Raw genomic sequence first — 16,222 nt, 5'->3', positions numbered from 1 at the left:
AGAGATGGGAAGAGGCGGAGGGGGGCGTGCGCGTAGGGAAGCAATCCAGTCAACAGCTAAGTGGGGGACACTTATCAAGTGCACGGCGGTTGTCACCACAGCCCCCCCCCCCTCCCCAGCCGCCGCAAAAAAAAAGAGGCCGTGGCGCGGTGTGGAGCCCACACGCACATGTATTCGCACGCTGAAATCTCTCACGGATAGCTGAATCGATGGAGAGTGAGCTCATTTTTGCTCCTTGTCAACACTCAACCACCTCTCAGCGCACGCGCATGTGTACCGCTTAGAGACGAGCGCGGCGCTGTCGAGGCCCTCATGCACGGGCTGGAGATGGTCTACCGCACGTGCGAGTAGAGGGCCATTTCGGTCAGCAGCGGACAGCACACCGGTGGCGTGAGCACCGCATGTGCATCACTGCTGTTACGGTCACCTGCAGTGAGAGCATCTGCGGATTTCTTGTTGCGAGTGCCATCCGACATTTCAGTAAAGAGAACGTCCTCCACAAAGGATATAAGCGAGCGTGGTGCGGCGTCGTTCCCACACGCTGCTTTCACGCCATCGCTGACCGCGGCAGTGGCGTCGCGCAGTTGTGCGAAAAGCAGATCGAGGGCCTGCTGTCGCTCCTGTGATGTCAAGCACAGAGTTGCTCTGCAGCTGGCCGGGTCGGCGTGATGCGGGTGAAAGAGATGAGGCAGGGCATAGTCGAAGGAGGCCGAGGGCGAGGTGGCCGTAAGAAGTGCTGGCGGTGCGCCAATATCGCTGTCCGAGGCAGACGCGCGCGACGCTTTGCAAGACCCTAGGGCGGTCTTGCTCAGCTTGGAGGGGCTCACGGCCGAGTGGGGAGGCTGAGCGCGGGCTAAGCCGCCAGCCAAGATCAGCAATGGCAAGTGAAGCAACGGCAGGCCGTAGTAGTGAAGGGAGCGGTAGCCGCCGACAACGGTGCAACGTGGAGGAAGCACGAAAAGGCTGGTGCTCGGCTGTCTCAGGTGATCTTCCCGGCGCGGCTGGGGAGCGGCGCAACAGCGCAGCAACGGCAAGGCCGATGCGTGCTGCTGCTGTGCCATGTAGTGCTCTATCAGTCGCCGCTCAGTGAGAGACCAACCAGCCACCTGCTGCCGTACGAGGCGTGGAAGAGACATTTCACGCGTGGCGCTCTCGTCGCGGCTCCTGGACCCCCCGGCGCCCTCCGACGCTGTTGACGCCACTCCACGGCCAAGGAGAAGGCTGCAGGGAACAAAGCCGGCCACCTCGCACACCTCCCCGCGTCGAGCAACCACGCGGTTTGGGACCTTTCTACCGCTCCTTGCTGCAACCTTCCCGGCATCGTCGTCCGGTGCGTCCACCTCGTCGCTGGCCGGCACGTACACCGACTCCAGCAGCACCACTCGACTGCGGATCGTCAGGGAGAGGGAAGGCCGTTGTGCCGCAGCCAAGCTCAAAAGGCGCAGTTCTGTCGACCGTGGCGCCCACGACGCCAACGACTCCGTCACGCCAGGAAAGTCGAGGAGGGAACGGTGATTGGTGCTCGAGGGAAAGAACGGGAAGGGCAGCAAGTTGAGCCCTGCGGGGCCCCCATCGCCATGGTTCGTCATGGGGCCCGCCTCGCTGTTCTGGTGCGTGGTAGCACAGGGAGCGGCGTCGCCGTAGCGACGGTGCTCCGTCCACAGCGGAAAAAACGTCGCTGCCCGCGCACATTCCTTGAGACACTGCTGCAGCAGCGTCTCCAACAGAGCCAGTTCACGCGCGACGAGGTTGCGGCCGCTCGCGTCCCGCAGACTCTCCTCGCCCACCGCGCCGGCTCCTGTTCGCGGGGGTGGTGTAGCTGCCGATGCGGGGCACAAGGATGCCCGGACACCAAACAGGCGGTGGGTGCGCCTGTGGCGCGTTGCCCCGTCGGCGTAGTCAAAGTGAATGACGTCCACATCATCCACTCGAAGCGCGATCATGCCACCGCCACCGCCGCCGTCCGCGAAGTTGGCGCGAGGCAGCGCTTCTGTAGGAGTTCGGTGCGAGGCTGCGTAGCTGGTGCGGAGTGGCTCTAACAAGAAGCAGCGCAACGCCATCACATCCGCCAACGTGGGGGCCCGGAAGAGCAGCGTCGGCGTCCACAACCCCAGCAGCACCGCGGGCTCCACATGAGCGGCATACGCTTGAAAAAGAAGCGGTGCGCGCGGCGCACAGGAAGGGGTTGCCGTCACTGCGGCCGCCGCCGCGGCACGCACCTTCGCCGCCTGCAGCAGGACATCACGCTCCCGCTGCTCATGCTCATTAGCGCGTAGGCGCGACGCGACAAAGCGGACGCGGGGGTCGGAGGGAGGCGGCGTTGCGGCACCGGCAGTGGTCCTGTCGTTGCCGCCGCGGAGACACACCATCTCCGCAGCTGCGACGGGGCCATCGACTGCAGCAGCAGCAGCAGCAGCAGCCACAGCCGGTGGAGCCTCATCACCCGCGGTGGAGGTCGGCGTGACACGTACGTGAAAAGCGCTTAGCAGCACGTGGCGAATGTGCACGGTGCTCAAGAGTGGGTACATGACAAGCAGTGACACGACGTCGTCGTCCCTCGCAGGACGGTTGCCGCGAGCTCTCTCAGTGCCGAGGTGTGGGTGCAGGAGGCTTTCCAGCGGGGATAAGAGCGACAGGGCAGCCTCGCACGCCTCGTGCAGCTGCAGGCGACCTTGAGTGCCAGTTAGGGGCACCTTACTGGTTTCGAAGAAAATACGACCACTAGAGAGTCGCTGAGACTGCCGCTTCGCGAAGACGGCCCCCGCTGGCGCGCCATCCACAGTGCTTTGCACCACCGCCTCCACCAACTCACGACGCTGTGCTGCGTCGAGGCACCTGCGATAGAGGGTGGATGCACGGAGCAAAGCAGCGGAGAGGGGTTCCTCCACATGAAGCAAGTCCGCATGCGCGCTCGTGCTCACCGCAAGCTCGACGCGCACGGGGAAGCCTACAGGCGTTGTTGATGGCGGTAACACCGGCAGAGGAAGTGGCGCATGCCTACCCGCATCCAATGGCGAATTCATCACCTTCGCCCCCTCTACAGGGCCTTGGCTTGCCGTGTAGCCAATAAAGACGGCCTGTACGTCGCCGAAGGGAATCGAGAGACTTCGCACGTGGGGCAGAATGGCCGCGGCATCAAGCGGAAGAAGCAGACGGCTACCCATGAGCGTGCGCCACTCGCGCGGCCCGGCCTGCGCGCGCTCTTGCTGCTGGCGTAGCTTGCGCACTGACGCTCCATTCCGGGTCCATTGATCTAGCAAGCGGCGAATCGCTCGCTTCGACAGCATGTGGGCGTTGCTGAAGACGACCACTCGCAGCGGCGGAGTAGAAGCGGCGCGTCCGGCCGCCGCATCAGCAGGATCAGCATCATCGCTTATGGGCAGCTCCGCTCCAAGCGATAGCACAGGAGACGAGTCACTGAGTACCGCTGTCGTTCGCGGCGCAGCGGATGCGCCACCGCCACTGCCGCCGTCGCAGTGCCGCCGGCCCCACTCCACAGCAAACGCACGCAAGTCAAGAGTGCCACTGTAGTCCACGGCGTGGGCGAGGGGGCAGAAGTATAGTCGCGACGTTGCGGCAAGCTGGCCGTGCTCCACCGCATCTTGCACCTGCCCCGCCAGCTGGGCCAGCGCGGCACCGCAGGCAGCCTCCATCAGCGCTGCTGGCGTCGGCAACGACGAGGATGTGGAGGGCGAGGGGAAAGGAACGTCGAGAAAAGCAGCGCGCACGGAGGCGGGTAGGCCGAATAACCGCAACGTGGGGCGGTCCGTGTGGGCTTCCGTCCACGCAGGCCACGGATGCAGGAGCTTCGGCGGCGACCCCATCGGCTCAGATGTCCAAGCGGTGACCCATGACGCGACCGCACTTGTAGACGAACAGCCCAGCCTCAAGGAGGAGGGGGGCTGCAGGACGCGACATCGAGTGTTCCACGGGCAGCGCGCCGCTGCCCATCCCTCTCGGGCTCCATCTCTCGCGGGCGCGGTGCGCTGCCCTGCGACAAAAGGAGCTGGCATCATCGCACGACTGCCACGAGCCCCCACGACTGGTATGAGTTGTGCACCTTTACAGAGGCTTCCAGCGAGCATATTCGCCTCTACCGCAGCACGGAAGGCGGCCACGCTCTCCAGGGGGGCCGAGCACAATGTGGCGCCGAGAGTCTGCTGCAGGTGCGGGCTCCAGCCCCACGTCTCGAAAAGCCCTGCTGGACGCCTCTGTCTCGTCTCCGTACACCTAGAGTCCTTGAGCGTCTTCGCGGAGCTGGCGCTGTGAGGCTCCGTCGAATTGCTGGGTATCTTGAGGCTGTCTTGCATGGTGCATTCCTGCAGCTGACGTGCGCGGGCTAGCAGTAGGTGCGGCTTCTGTAGCACCACGCGCCTGCCGCCCTGCAGCGACATACGAACTCTGAAACCGACCGCGCACAGGTGGCCCCAGTGTGGCGAGCACATGGAGACAAAGCCGCGCGTGAAGGGGCAGAAGACCGAGCCAGCTGCGACACCCGCCGCTCCAAAGGGAGATGGCGTCTTGCCGTGCGCTATGGCAGCGGGCGAAGACACCGGAGTCTCACGCACAAACAGCGATCCGCCAACAAGGAGCGAAGTGGGCAGGCAAGGCAGTGACGCTGCGGCAGGTACATCGACGGCTGCCGGGCTGTCTGTGCTCGCGGCATTGGGTGGTTGCTCTGACATGCTAGAAGCGATTTCATTGTTGGAAGGCGGTGCCTCGCTGTAGTCAGCTCGAGCGCGGAAGAACAGCGCTGTATCCTCCGCAGCCTCCATCAAATCAAGCAGCTCTGGGTCATGGAGAACATGACTGCCATTGTGGCTGTCACAACTGCTCGACGGCGGCGTTGCATGTAGGCCATCATCACAGACTTCGCCGCGCATCGTGTCCCGCCGAGCACTGAGTGAGGGAACTGTGCGTCACTGTACACACGCACTCGATAAACGCAGAGTGAGGGAGGAAGTGAAAGCGGCGCAATAGAGATGCTGCGCTTCATGTTCTTCGCGGTATCGCTAGTGGTGGGCGCCCCCCCCCCACACACCTATCCCTCGCGATGAAATAGCAGCACAGCGTTGGGAAAGCAGAGGCTGTAGGGCGGCGGTCGTTAAAACAGCGTCAGCGGAGGCGCGTTGCCGAAATGTGCGCGTGTGTGGGTGCATGGGTGCCTTCCACGCTACTCACAAGCCAGAGCAGGACGAGGGAAGGAGAGTGTGATGACTCTTCCTCCTCTCTTTATTCCCCACGCACTACAGTCTGTGTCTGCGCGCACCAACGATGCAGCCGTCTGCAGTATCAACAACGAGGCGGTCATGCGGCCAGAAGGCGCACGCACGTCGCTCACGCGGTAGGGCGCAGCAGCAGGTAGCAACCGTCGCAGTTTATGTGACCCGACATGCAGAAGCAAACAAAGAGGAGAGAAGCGTAGCAAGTGGAGAGAGGGGTCAGCGTGTTCAGAGCAGTGGGAAGCTAGTGGTGCGGAGCTGAAATTCGCATCGTACAACACACGTAGGGACTTCAACGTGGCAGCCATGTGAAGATAGCGGAAGAGAGGGTGGAACGGCACACCCTCCCCACCCCTTTATTCCCACATGGATGCCCCCATCCCCGCCTCCTGCGCACATCCTTGACAGAAGCTGTGGCAGCGTCACATACGCAGCGTCAGTGAAAGTTGAGAAAGCCTCTTTGGAACTTGTTGGTGCGTGTGTCCCCACCCCCGCTACCCCATCTCAGCGATGGCCACCACGTCTCTTAGGCACACGTGCGGCTTCAACATCTGTTCCCTTCGCTGCCGCCCCCCCCCCTCGTCCTCAGTCCCTTCGGCTTTGTGTGCGTGAGGAGTGCGGGGTAGGCCTTGCGCTGATGGTGCCCTATAGCATAAAGCGAGGGCAGTTGGCCAGCGCTCTCCAACTCCTGGCCGCACCATTCGATGTCGCCATGACCAGTCGGCAGCGCAGAGAGAAAAGAAGCAAAGGTTGAGGGAGAGACCAGCGAACGGGGGTGCACCACAGAGGAAAGGGATAGTGAGGTCGCGTAAAGACAGGAGCGGAGGGAGGGGTGACGGAGTCAAGCTCTGACCCTGCCCGCCATCCCCTCACGAGCCGCTACCACAAGGTATGCACCATCATACACCGGGCAAGGTGGTGTCGTCATGGATGAACAAGAGGAGACCACGGAGAGACCGCGAGCACACCCGCACACACACAAGAAGACGCGCAAAGGAAGGAAAAGAACTTAGACGCGCCCACAGCGGCAGATCAGTGATACTCCTTGTTAGCCAAGAATGCGAGTAGAAAAGATAGAGACAAGGCTGTGATACGCAGGAAGCGCGGCACTCGGCTCAGTGTTGCGACTTTGACTCGTCCCCGCCAGCCCATGCGCTAATCTGGGTAGCGCAGCTGTTGGGCAGGCCGAGTTGAGGCACCACGGTAGGTGGTTGCGGCTCGCTGTTGAGGTTCGACTCTTGCGGGGTCACCGGGACGGAGGACTCAGCAAGACATCCAGATGTCTCTGAGGACGATGAGGATAGTGTCCCGTGTGAGTTGACGGTAGCAGGTGCACTGCTGCTCTGTCGGTCTTGCTGTTGTTGCTGCTGCTGTTGATATGCGACCATCTGCTGCATTATCGCCATCATGGCTTGCATGTCAGCTGGCGACGATGTCGCCGCGGCTGATGATGGCGGCGGTGGCGGCGGCGACGAAGCGGCGACAGCCGTGGAAGAAGCAGCCATCGCGCGGGAAGGCAACTCTATGAAGGGTGGCGACGCAGAAAGTGCTGTAACTGCGGGGCCGGGGCCAAGTAGAGACGACGGGCCGGATGCGGGGGCGGCGGCAACACTGGAAGACGGACCCGTGGTCGCCGAGTCGGGCACCCCCTGACCCATGGTGGAGGCGACCTTGTCAGTGCCTCCCTGCATGCCAGGCCGACCATCGCGCTGCAAGAGCACATGATCGCGGTACATGCTCAGCAAGCCCGTCTGCTTATCCTCCTCAAACGGGTTCGCAGCTCGGGTGTTGCACACCGGCCGCAGCATGGATGGCAGGATCGTGTCAATCAGCTCTTGAATGCCACGGATGAGACCAGCCTTCTCCGCTTTCTGCAGCGGTGGGAACTTCGCGACGTCGAAGCGCTCCAGAAAAGACCGATACGCCTGCACCGGGGGAAAGTCGCGGTGGTTCATCTTGTAGCGAGCGCCGATGAGTTCGTAGCGTCTTGGCAGCTGCTCCGCGGCCTTTTTCTTCGCCTTAGACTTGCCGAAGAGAAGCGGCAGGTCGGCCCGGATGCCACCAAGGATGACGGCGTGCACGAGCACCTCCTTGGCTCGCCGAATGAGCGACGCGACCTTCTTGTCCCTCGCCTGTTGCGGGATGACCTCGAGCAACTCATGTAGCAGGTCTAACTTCTCCTCAGCGAAGAGACGAGAAAAGGAGTTTGGGCTGTACGGCTTATCCCAAAAGCTGCCAACGTAGACTCGCGGCGGCTCCGTTGTGTTGATGAAGTTGGATAAGTTCCAGAACAAACTGCCATAGACCCGCATGAGCTCCTGGGTGGAGATGGTGTCGGCCTTGTTCAATACAAGACGGAGACGATTCTCAAACCCCTTGAAGGAGGTTTGGAAGAGCTGGCGAAGCTCCCCGCCGGCGTCCAGCTTGCTGGGGTCGAAAAAGACAAAGATCAAGTCGCTTCGCTCCGCAAACCAGCGGCACACGTTCACGTAGTCGTATTTGCGCTGGTGAATGTCCTTAGCGCTCTCCAGCACGCCAGGAGTGTCGATGAGCGTGACGCGCTCCAGGAGTGCATGAGGCGCCTGGAAGCCTTTGAGGTTTCTGATGAAGGACTCGCCAAAATCGAGAAGCCCCTTGAACGGCAGATGCTTCGAGTTGGCCAGCGCCTGGCCGGCAACCGGGCCCGGTTCTTTGCCGTACATCACCACCGTGAACTCTGCCGTTGTCGGCTGGGGCCCAGTCCACAAGTCGTTGCTCTGCAAGAGGTAGTTGATGAAGGTGGTCTTGCCAGCCGACCACGGGCCAAACAGCGTAATGAAGGGGCGTTCGTTGAGGATTGTCTCCTCATACCAGCTGGGGCGGAAGACGTCGAAGCTGTACATCTCCTCTAGCGGCCGCACGCGCTGAGTGTAGAGAGGGTGAAGCTTCTTGATGAGCGCCCCCATGCTGCCTGGTACGTTGCCGCCCGACTCCCTCCCACGCAGAGGCGCCGGGGCAGCGGCACCCGAGATGGACATCGGCAACGCGGAAAAAAAAAGATGCGCAAGACAAGAAGAAGAGGGGCGAAGACTCGCTGCGAGAGATGACGCTGTTGAAGTCGCCCTTCCCCGCTTCGCCCACAGACACACAAAGCGCACGTCAGCTCTCACGCACGCAACAGCGATCAGTACGACGACGCCGATGAGGAGGATGGGGATGAAGACCGGGACGGCGTCACACACACACACACACACACAGAAAGAGAGAGAGAACGGCAAAGCAGCCTTGCAAGTGACACAAGCAAACCACTCACGTAGCAGCTCCACCAGAGCAGAGAAAGAAGATGCGCCCAAGCAAAGACAGACAGACGCACACACAAGCAAATGGCGGACCAGAGACGGAAAGGCAAACAAGCGCTCAAGATACACGCATGATGGCACGCACGGATCGGGGGTACAAAGGCACACCGCCGCACACGTCCGGGGCGCAGGTGGGACGATGGAAGATGTGCTGTGTGGTGCAGAAAAAAAAAGAGTGACGTAGAGCAGAGGCAGAAGGGAAGACGTGAAGGTTGATCGGTGCCAGTTTCTGGCCGTTTTTTTTTCGTTGACTTGAAGAGCGTGAGATGCACTGCATGTGTGCATTCCCCAGACATGAGGACACGTCAGAGAGATAGGAGAGGGTGAGACGCGGTGTCCCATCCCCACCCCCTACACGTGAGAGAGGCGCGTCACCGTTGTCCAGCCTTGGCCAGAAAGGGGAGGAGAGCTAGGCAGAGTGTCTGTGCTCTCGTCTCCCTGCTGAATCATCTGTTACGGCTCTTTGTCCGTGCGCTGTTTACTGTTGTTGCTGCGTGCATGGGTGGGAGTGGGAGAGAGAGGTGGTGGCGCATCATCTGGCCACTCGATTCGCTGCCGGAAGGAAGGACTCAGAAGATGCTGGAGATCGGGCAGGAGAAGGTGAGGAGGGACCAGACGAGAGAGAACCACACGCACACACTTGACGAAGAAACAGGCACGGAGGCGCACATGACGAGAGAAGCAAATGACGTGGAAATAAACGAAGGAGGTGAGAAGCCACGAAAACATCAAAAAGAGGGAAGAAGAGGGGTGTGGCCAGCGAGCAACAGAGAGAGTGGTGTGTGTGTGTGTGTGTGTGTGTCGTGGTGGTGGCACAATAGAGGAAACTACAAACACCGAAACCAACGCGCCACGAGGGAGGGAGGGGATGGGGAAACATTCGCAGGGTAGGGGGAGCGGGCACGCAGAGACAGAGTCACACACACACACACACACACGAGACACCAGAAAATATGTACAGAGAGGGGCCTCGGAGAGAAAAAGAGAGCAGGTTCCCAGTGCACGGCACCGCGCAAGCCCGTGCACAAGAACACAAGCAAAGGCTAAACAAAAAACGGCCTCCGCCAACGTCCCACAGTCCAGCTGCGCCACACGCTAGAGGACAGGGAAGAGAGGAAGAGAGCCCCCACCAGAGATGCTGTTCTCTACTCCGGCGACATTGCCACTACGAAGCCACAGCCACAAGAACAGTTGCGCCGGCAGGATCAAGAGGGAAAAGGTGAGTCACATCCGCACATCCGCGATGCACGGCAAAACACAAGCGGTAGAGCGAGCGTTCATGGCACATTAGGGTGCAAGAGGAACGGAGAGGCAAACATGTCAAGAAGGTGACGGGCACTCTCTGTATCAACGGAAAACCATCTTGCATGCCTAGACACAGGCACAGACATACACACACACACACACACACACACACCGCGTCGTGTTTCTCGAGGTGGAACACATACACCACCCACGATGCCCACAAGCACACTCGCACTTGAAGAGGGGACGCCGGACACTGCAGAAACCCGTAAAGAAATAGGGGAAGAGGCAGCTACAGTGGCAGCGACGCAAAGACACACAAGCGGTGATGGAGTATGTGAGGGGACAGCACCAGTGAAGCTGAAAAGAAGTCGACAAGAACACACACAAAAAGGTTCGGGAATCGTGAAGCAGCAAAGAAAATCACAACGCAGAGATCTAGAGGAAGAGGTAAAGAAAAGAGTCAGAGATAGAGAGAGTCGGACCACAGGAGGGAGTTAACGAGAGGGGGAGGGGGTGCATGAGCGATGGTGAACATAGCAACAAAGAAGCAGTAGCAGCCGCAGTGACTCGACAACACCACACAGGCATAACAGGTTCCACTCGCCTTCAAACATAACATTCAAAAGAAATCGAAAAAAAGAGGGACTGAGTACCTGTACAAGCTCGATTGAGCCTCCTAGTACCACGTGCGTGTGTGCGTGTGTGGGGGGGGGTGGGGGGAGGTTGGTGCATGTGTTGGCTATCGTGTGGCAGAAAGAGTCTCTGTGAGTATCAGAGCACTTGAGGAAGAAACAAAACAGTAGCACGTATCGATGAGAAGAGAGAATGCGAACAAAAAGCGAAGAATCTCAAGTCTATTGCCATCACTGGTCAGAAAAGACAGAAAACACAGGTAGACAAGACGCTCACAAACACACTTCGCACACACACACACACACACATGTAGCGCAACCAGGCGGCATCAACGACAGTATCACGACAAAAATGGAAGAGAGAGAGAGAGACCACAGCTACCTGAAAGGAGAGAAACTTGTGCAAGGCGAGAGAAACGGAGAGGGAGAGTCAGCAAACGCCGGGGGTACAGAAGACCACACCGTGGCGCGCAGCAAACAACAACAAACAGGAAACAACACAAAATGAGCGCTGCTCGGCCCTTGCAACGACAGAGACATCACACACGGTGAAAAAGGAGAGAGGGGGAGTCGTCGAATGACCAGAGATAGAGCGAAATGCGGAAGAGGGTCTTACAGCGCGTGCGCGCAACAAGGGTGATAGAAGCCGCGCGCACAGCTGCCGCCGAGGCGAAAACGGCGGCACCCAACAAGGCGCAGGAACGACAAACGCAACGAAGAAAAAGCGAGGAAGGCGTACACACGCCAGCACGACGATACATATATATATATATATATATACCGAAAGATAAAGTAAAGGACGCCGTTGCCATCGCAACGCGGTAACATATACGCGTACAGGCATACGCACACACAACAGTATGATCAGCAGAAGGCGGCAACGACATCAATGACAACGAATCACGCAACTACATACACCACAGATTACATAGATAAATATATGGGTACTTACACATCCCACCCTTGATGTACATCTTTACATACACGTCTGCGGCTAAGAAGGACGATCATACACACGCACGCGCACGCGAATACACAGGGGCGCGCATGGATGCGCGGTAACCAAACGAAAGAGGAAAGCAATAATGTTCTCCACAATGCGTCGCCTAGCCGCAACGTTCCTCGACCCTGCAGACGTACGTGACGGACAGGGGCGAGCTCAACGAGGCGCCTAGTATGTGCGTGCGTGGCATCTGTCAGAGGAGCGCAACCGATAAGCATGTATGCGAACAGCGTCGCTGATTTCCACCTAAAAGATGGTTGTGTGGGGAGGGGGAGAGGAGGGGGGGGGGGCTTTACCTGGATCGCGTTGGCTTCACCGGCCTCTCCATCGCGTTCAGCAGCGTCACAACGTCCTCCTCGGTGACCCCCAATTCCTCCATCTCAGTCAGCAGCTGCTGGTAGCCTTGGCACTTGCCCTCCTCGAACCAGCCGTGCTCCTTAGAGCGGCAAAAGAGGCACACGTGCTCGTAGCGGCACGTGCTGTACGGGCGGCGACTCTCAAAGTCGCACCGCCCGTAGCCGTGGCCCGGCGAGGCACCTCGGCCGTTGTGCTTCATGCACAGTAGCTTCTCGCTCTTCTCTTTGACGTAGAAGTAATACGCGCCGAAGCCCATGTCCGGCGCGGGAATGCCATTCTTGGCCCACGTGTCGAACAGCTCCTGCACCCCGCTGACGTGCTGCCGGGAAAAACTGATTATGGTGAGGTGACGCAGCAGCTTTGTCGCGTTGCGCTCCCGCAGCATGTGCTCTGCATCCGCCTCGTCGTGCGGGGGCCAGTGTAAATCCTTGCACAATGCCCGGTCGCTGTGATAGTGGTTGTGCTCCATACGCTCCCTGCGCCGCAGCGACTGCGGCGTCTCGCGGAAGATGTGAGTGATGGTGTGCCGGTTGACGAGAGGGGCGGAGAGGGAGGGGCGCTGCGGGCGCAAGCCGCCCGGCGTGTAGGGCTGCGAGCGGCTCCCCGACAGCGGCGTCGAGAGCTCCTTGCGCAGGGACGGCGTGTTGGGCGCCGAGCCGCCGTGGCTGGAGGTGCTGGACTGACGGGCCGCTGCCAAAGCAGGGCTTGTGGTGCTGCCGGTCGTCGTCGTCAGCCCCCCGTTGCTGTTCATGCTCCCTTCTTTCAATGGGATCGCTTGCAGCCTCTCTGGCCGAGCCGTAGTCGTGCGCGGCGAGCGGTGCCCTGGTAGCTTGGCGGTCATGGAATCGCTTGTGCGGTTCACAGGCGCCATCGGCGTCGCTGCCTCGCCGATCCCTGATGAAAGCCACGGAGACGTGGTCGTTGGCGGCGGCAGGGTGTAGAGGTTGAAGAGTTCGCTGCTGCCGCCCTGCCCGGCGCCCGGCAGATCCTCGACGCGCGCTGAGGCCTCCGACTTGGTAGACCGCGGCGGCGGCGGCGGCGTCGCTGTGGGAGCCGTGTAGAGGCTGCCGCTATGGTGTGCCAAATCCCTCATCGAGGGCGGCATCGACATTGCCTCTACCGGTGTGACGTGGTTTGGCAGCCGCACCCCCGGCGACGTTGGAGGGCGCTGCAGCGGGGTCGCCGTCGTGGTGGCTGGCGACGTAGTAAAGGAGCAGCAATCCACGCGGGCAGCGGTACTGAAGGCCCGACTAAGATTGTCGATCGTGTTCGAGGTTGCATCGACGGCGAAGGGCGACTGCAGCAACGTGCTCGCCGACTCTGAGAAGGACGCGGCAAACGATGTGGGGAAGTCAGCCAGCAGGCCAATGACGCCACCGCTGGCAACAGGTTGCGCCTCGACATCGCCGGATGTGTGCCAGTTGCCGGTGATGGCTGCGATGCCGCCAGAGAAATTCGGGCCCTGTATGTTGTCCGAGTTCTCGTCCTCGTCCATCCCCGGCAGCACCGTCCGGATCGCCTCCTCGATGCCCCAGTCAGTCACGGAGCGCCGCTCGCGCAGTGAGCCGCCTATCACGCGCTCACCCGCCGCCCCCACCGGCAGCGTCCCCGCGCTGCGCTCTACCTGGCCCAGCAGCGTCTCGATCTCGGACGGATGCGAGTGCAGCGACCCGCCGAATGCGGAGGCGCCAAAGCTGAGGTTTTCGCCGATGTGAAACGAATCGAGGGGCGAGGGCTCGACATTCATGGCGCTAGTGGTAGCGGACGGCCGCTGGGGCGCTGGTGCACCTGCGCCTGGTGCGGTGGAGGTGAGGCAGGCGTTGACGGAGGGCACTGTCGTGGTAAACGCCAACGGTGCGGCCGTGAAAGGCGGAGGTGTTTGGGCAGCAACCGTTGCCTCGGGGCCACCACAGTCTGCTGCGCTCGCGAGGGGCGACGGTGTAGCTGACTTGGAAACGAGGAGCCCCGCCAGCGCGTCGAAGTGGGAGGCGGCAGTATAACCCAATGGGGGTGCGTTCGGCGTTGCTGCGCCGCCATTCGCGCTGCGCGGTGTTCGGGCGGCGTTGAAACCCCAGCGGAGCGCTGGGGCCGAGCTAGGGCTGTGGGTGGCAGGAGGCACAGAAGGCACGGCGCCAGGAGGAGGCGGTGATGCTTCCATCGACTTCAAAGAGTGGCTGCTGGCACTGCTGTTGGCCTTTGCGTGGCGCGGCTGCGGAATAAAATCCCGCGAGGTGGCCGCGGCGGCTTGGGCAGACAAGGTGCCTTGCCCCATCTGCACGCTGCGCGGTGGTGGCGGGATTGTCGGCTCCGTCGCCTCTCCGTACCCACCACCGGCCCCATAGCCGCGACGGCTACCGCCATTGGCGTTATTATTGCCGTTACTGTGTGGTCCATGAGCGTTAACGGTGTTCGTGCCGAACGTGTTACCCTGGTGGTTGAGTTCGTTGTTGTTGGTGGCATGTGAGTTGGGAGCGTTGCTGCCCCAACCGCCGCCGTGGCCACTGCCGGAAATGCCAAATCGGTTACTGCCGCAGCCGCCGTTCGTGTGGAAGGGTGCGGACGGCGAGTTGTCAGCGGCAGCGGCGCCGCCGCCATTGCCGCTGCCGCTGCCACGACCGATTGCCGCAATGACAGCGTCTGGGGCGTGCCCATACTTGCGCTTCTCCGCGCTGTGGTGATAATTCGCGTTGTTTGGGTTTTTGTCTGAGTTGGACCCGCGCGGGTGCGTCAGTCCTGCGTTGTTTTCGCGGTTGTTCGCCTGACTGTCAAGCGTGCGTCGACTCACCCACTTCGCCGTCGAAGGTGGTCGATTCGTCTCCATGGTGGCGCTATGAGGGAGGCGGCCGTTAACGATACAGAACAATCCGAAAGAGCAGGGCGAGAGCGCACCAAAAAAGGGGGCGCACTCCTTCGCCGCCGTTGCGCGAAGCGCACGCCGATGGGGAACGAAACAGGCGAAATAATTGTCAACGTTTCTTCGACAGCACCACGGTAACAGGCACCACCACTACCACCCGACGAGGCGCAACGCAATCGTGGACGATTGCGAAAGAAAAGACGACACGCAACGGGCGAAGCGAAAAAGATGGGAAGGGCGACAGAGAAAGAGACGACGACGGCGACGAGGCGAAGACACGGAGACGCAATGAGCGGAAGATGAAAAGGCGAAAAGGAAGGAAGCGAGAGAACGACGCAGACGAACGCAAGCCCACACAAAACAAGTGCCACAACGGACAAAATGGGTGCGACAAAGCCCGCGCTGAAGAGTGGTGTGTCGGTGTGGGTGTCAGCCACGTATGCACAGGCGACCGCAGGAACAGCGGAAATCTTCTTCACTGCTGCGTGCCCACAGGAAAAAAGGGACGCTTGTCGGTGTAGGCGGTGCGGAGGGAGTGGGGGGAGTGGGAGAAGGGGACGCAGACGTTTCTCAAGGAAAGAAGACCTGCCGACGAGGCAGGGCGAGTTGATGCCGGTTACTGGTGCCGACGAAGCGAGAGAGAGCGAGCGAAATGGAAAGATCGCGAGCGCGGGCCGTCACACACGCACACGAGCACGGAAAGGGAGGGTGGGATGACGAAAAGACGAGAACAAACGTAAAATGATGATAACACACCAACAACAACACCAAGAGACAATACTATGATGCAGAAGAACGATCCCGGATCCCCTCGACAGCAATATAAATAGATGAACAGAAAGGCGAGAAGAGATCAGCCCACCATCACAGGGTGAGGGAAAGGAGAAGAGACACACACGAACACAGATACAGACGGACACAGGCACACACGCACGCTTGGATACAGAAACCCCCAAAAAGGAGGGGGACTTCCAACCCCAACTTCGCCCAATCACGCGCGCACAATGATAGCAAAACTAATAATAAAAGCAGCGGCAGCAACAAGAATTATGCGGCAGAGACACCCAAGATTATGCGCCGCTCTCACAGCAAATGTATGCACGGACGCACGGGGAGCCGACGCGCCTTATTTCTATAGTGCACCCCTTGCACTCTATATGTTGTGTATGTGCGTATGTGAAAAGGAGAACCGGAGCACCTCCCTTTCCTCGAATATCCAAGTGAGCACGTCCACACAATGAGCCGGAAGAGCAACAGAAGACAGCAGAGGAGCACAAAGAAGAGGAAGGCAGAGCAAGCACTAAGCGAAGCGCGAAAACAATCGAGGCGTCGCTTCAACAACAGAGAGCGCGCACTCACACACACTTGAAGGAGCGGAGCACGTGTCTTATTTTGTTTGTCCTCGTCGTCTATGAAAGTAGTCGGAGTGGTATCTCAATGAAACCGCCTACGACGATAAACCTGCGGCACGCATCCACAGCAGAAGCGTCAAACGGCTCTCTTTTCCTTTCTCCGTGGTTGGTGCTGCAGAGAGAGAGAGAGAGAGAGAGAACGATGGAAAAGAA

General features: G+C 60.2%; 3 protein-coding genes across 3 annotated transcripts; all 3 read right to left on the bottom strand.

Annotated features, from left to right (window-relative positions):
- Nucleotides 1–332: 332 nt before the first annotated feature.
- LMJF_19_0290 (conserved hypothetical protein) lies at nt 333–4,445 on the bottom strand (the record flags this gene model as incomplete). Its single annotated transcript, XM_001682554.1, has 1 exon — nt 333–4,445. The coding sequence occupies one exon, from the start codon at nt 4,443–4,445 to the stop codon at nt 333–335; it is 4,113 nt and encodes a 1,370-aa protein (XP_001682606.1).
- Nucleotides 4,446–6,337: 1,892 nt separating this feature from the next.
- Nucleotides 6,338–8,239, bottom strand: LMJF_19_0280 (putative sarcoplasmic reticulum glycoprotein; the record flags this gene model as incomplete). Its single annotated transcript, XM_001682553.1, has 1 exon — nt 6,338–8,239. The coding sequence occupies one exon, from the start codon at nt 8,237–8,239 to the stop codon at nt 6,338–6,340; it is 1,902 nt and encodes a 633-aa protein (XP_001682605.1).
- Nucleotides 8,240–11,735: 3,496 nt separating this feature from the next.
- Nucleotides 11,736–14,621, bottom strand: LMJF_19_0270 (conserved hypothetical protein; the record flags this gene model as incomplete). The annotated part of the gene is made up of 1 exon (XM_001682552.1): nt 11,736–14,621. The coding sequence occupies one exon, from the start codon at nt 14,619–14,621 to the stop codon at nt 11,736–11,738; it is 2,886 nt and encodes a 961-aa protein (XP_001682604.1).
- Between the last annotated feature and the right edge of the window lie 1,601 nt (nt 14,622–16,222).

This window comes from Leishmania major, chromosome 19, assembly GCF_000002725.2.
Source record: "Leishmania major strain Friedlin complete genome, chromosome 19".
Lineage (NCBI taxonomy): Eukaryota > Euglenozoa > Kinetoplastea > Trypanosomatida > Trypanosomatidae > Leishmania > Leishmania major.
Note: the sequence above shows the minus strand (reverse complement) of the source record. Positions and strands in the feature narration are given on the sequence as shown.